Raw genomic sequence first — 1429 nt, 5'->3', positions numbered from 1 at the left:
GTCTAATTAGTGTCTGAAAGACTCCACACCTTCCAGACTGAAGAGGAAGAAGGCATCGTCTCCTTTGATGAAGTTCCTGCTCTTTAGCCTGCTGTGGGTGATGAAGGTACTTTTTCCAGAGCCTGGTCCTCGATAGTAAAAGCTGCCATCAGACTCATCAGTCACTTTAGAGCCCACCTCCCTGGGATTGTCCCATTGGTACTTTGTGCCTGAGAGAAACAGGTGAGCTGTCATTCCCTGTTTGACAAACACAACTCACTAAAATCCATTCAGAATGAGTGGATAGTCAAGCTTGCTACACTTCAAGTTATCCACCCTACTCTTACCATTAGAGGACATCTTGCCAGGGTCGGTGGTGACCATTCGATGCATGTTCATTTGCTGTCTGATGTCAGACTGCTGATCCATCAGGACCATAGTTGCCTGCTGCCACGGACACGGCCACTTGAGGTTGCTGTCGTTTGGGCCTGAGGTCAGGTAGAAGTAAATGGCCATGTACCCTGGACGGTCGCTCATTCCGTTTAGGTACACACCTACCTACAGATCACAGAGCAGTATGAAAATATGTGCTACTTTTAAAATCACACCAATTAACTCAGAACGCAGAAGAAAGATGTGCAAGCGTTTGATGGTAATGTAAATTAATTGACAATTGGCCTATATCAGTGGCAAAATAAGTGTTTCACTTCAGTAAAAGTGTAAAATACACTGTTACAAGTAAAATTTCTGCATTCACAATTTAAGAACTTCTTCTTTACTTACTTAAGTAAAAGTACATAAGTAGAATCAAAATTTACTATCAAAAATTAAAGTACTCTTTATACAGAAAGGCAAAATTATATTACTGGATTATAATTAGTGATGCATTAATGTGTAAGCATTACTAATGTTGCAGCTGGTAAAGGCTAATATCAGTTACTTTATACTGCTGGGTAATCTATAACAATTTATTACAAAAGACTGGCTCAAGCACAACAGAGACTGCAAACCAAACTCCACTTATAGATTTAGAAAACAACAACACAGTTGTATGCGCTGAATCCCGACATTTTCTGTTGCAAAATACTATAGTTGTATGGCTTGTTCAATGTTTCCCCTACGATTTTTCTCAGGGAGGGTGAAAAACGTCTAGTGTCGCGGAGCGGGCGTGTTACAGACATGTGGTGTTATCATACACTTGGTGCACAAATTTTTGCCTGTTTAGGTTTGTCACCTTGTCCGTTAAAAGTTTTTTCCCAGATTGTGTTTTCAGTTTTAATATTTCTGAATTCTGTGTTTTACAATTTAAGCATATTTTGTCGTCAGAAAAAGTGTGTAATCATGTGATTTGGTTTTAATTTCAACTAGAAATGTATTGCAACAGCAGGATGTTAAAATACTATAATCCTGTTTAATATGGGGGAATACACAATGAATGCATTTTTGCAGT

General features: G+C 39.0%; 1 protein-coding gene across 1 annotated transcript; it reads right to left on the bottom strand.

The window, feature by feature from the left end:
- Positions 1-29: 29 nt before the first annotated feature.
- LOC123966170 (meprin A subunit beta-like) lies at positions 30-533 on the bottom strand (the record flags this gene model as incomplete). Its single annotated transcript, XM_046042375.1, has 2 exons — positions 327-533; positions 30-209 (listed from the first exon to the last, which is right to left on the bottom strand). Coding segments are annotated over exons 1-2 (370 nt in total), but the record flags the coding sequence as incomplete, so codon positions are not given.
- Between the last annotated feature and the right edge of the window lie 896 nt (positions 534-1429).

The sequence above is a fragment of the Micropterus dolomieu genome, unplaced genomic scaffold, assembly GCF_021292245.1.
Source record: "Micropterus dolomieu isolate WLL.071019.BEF.003 ecotype Adirondacks unplaced genomic scaffold, ASM2129224v1 contig_12837, whole genome shotgun sequence".
NCBI lineage: Eukaryota > Metazoa > Chordata > Actinopteri > Centrarchiformes > Centrarchidae > Micropterus > Micropterus dolomieu.
Note: the sequence above shows the minus strand (reverse complement) of the source record. Positions and strands in the feature narration are given on the sequence as shown.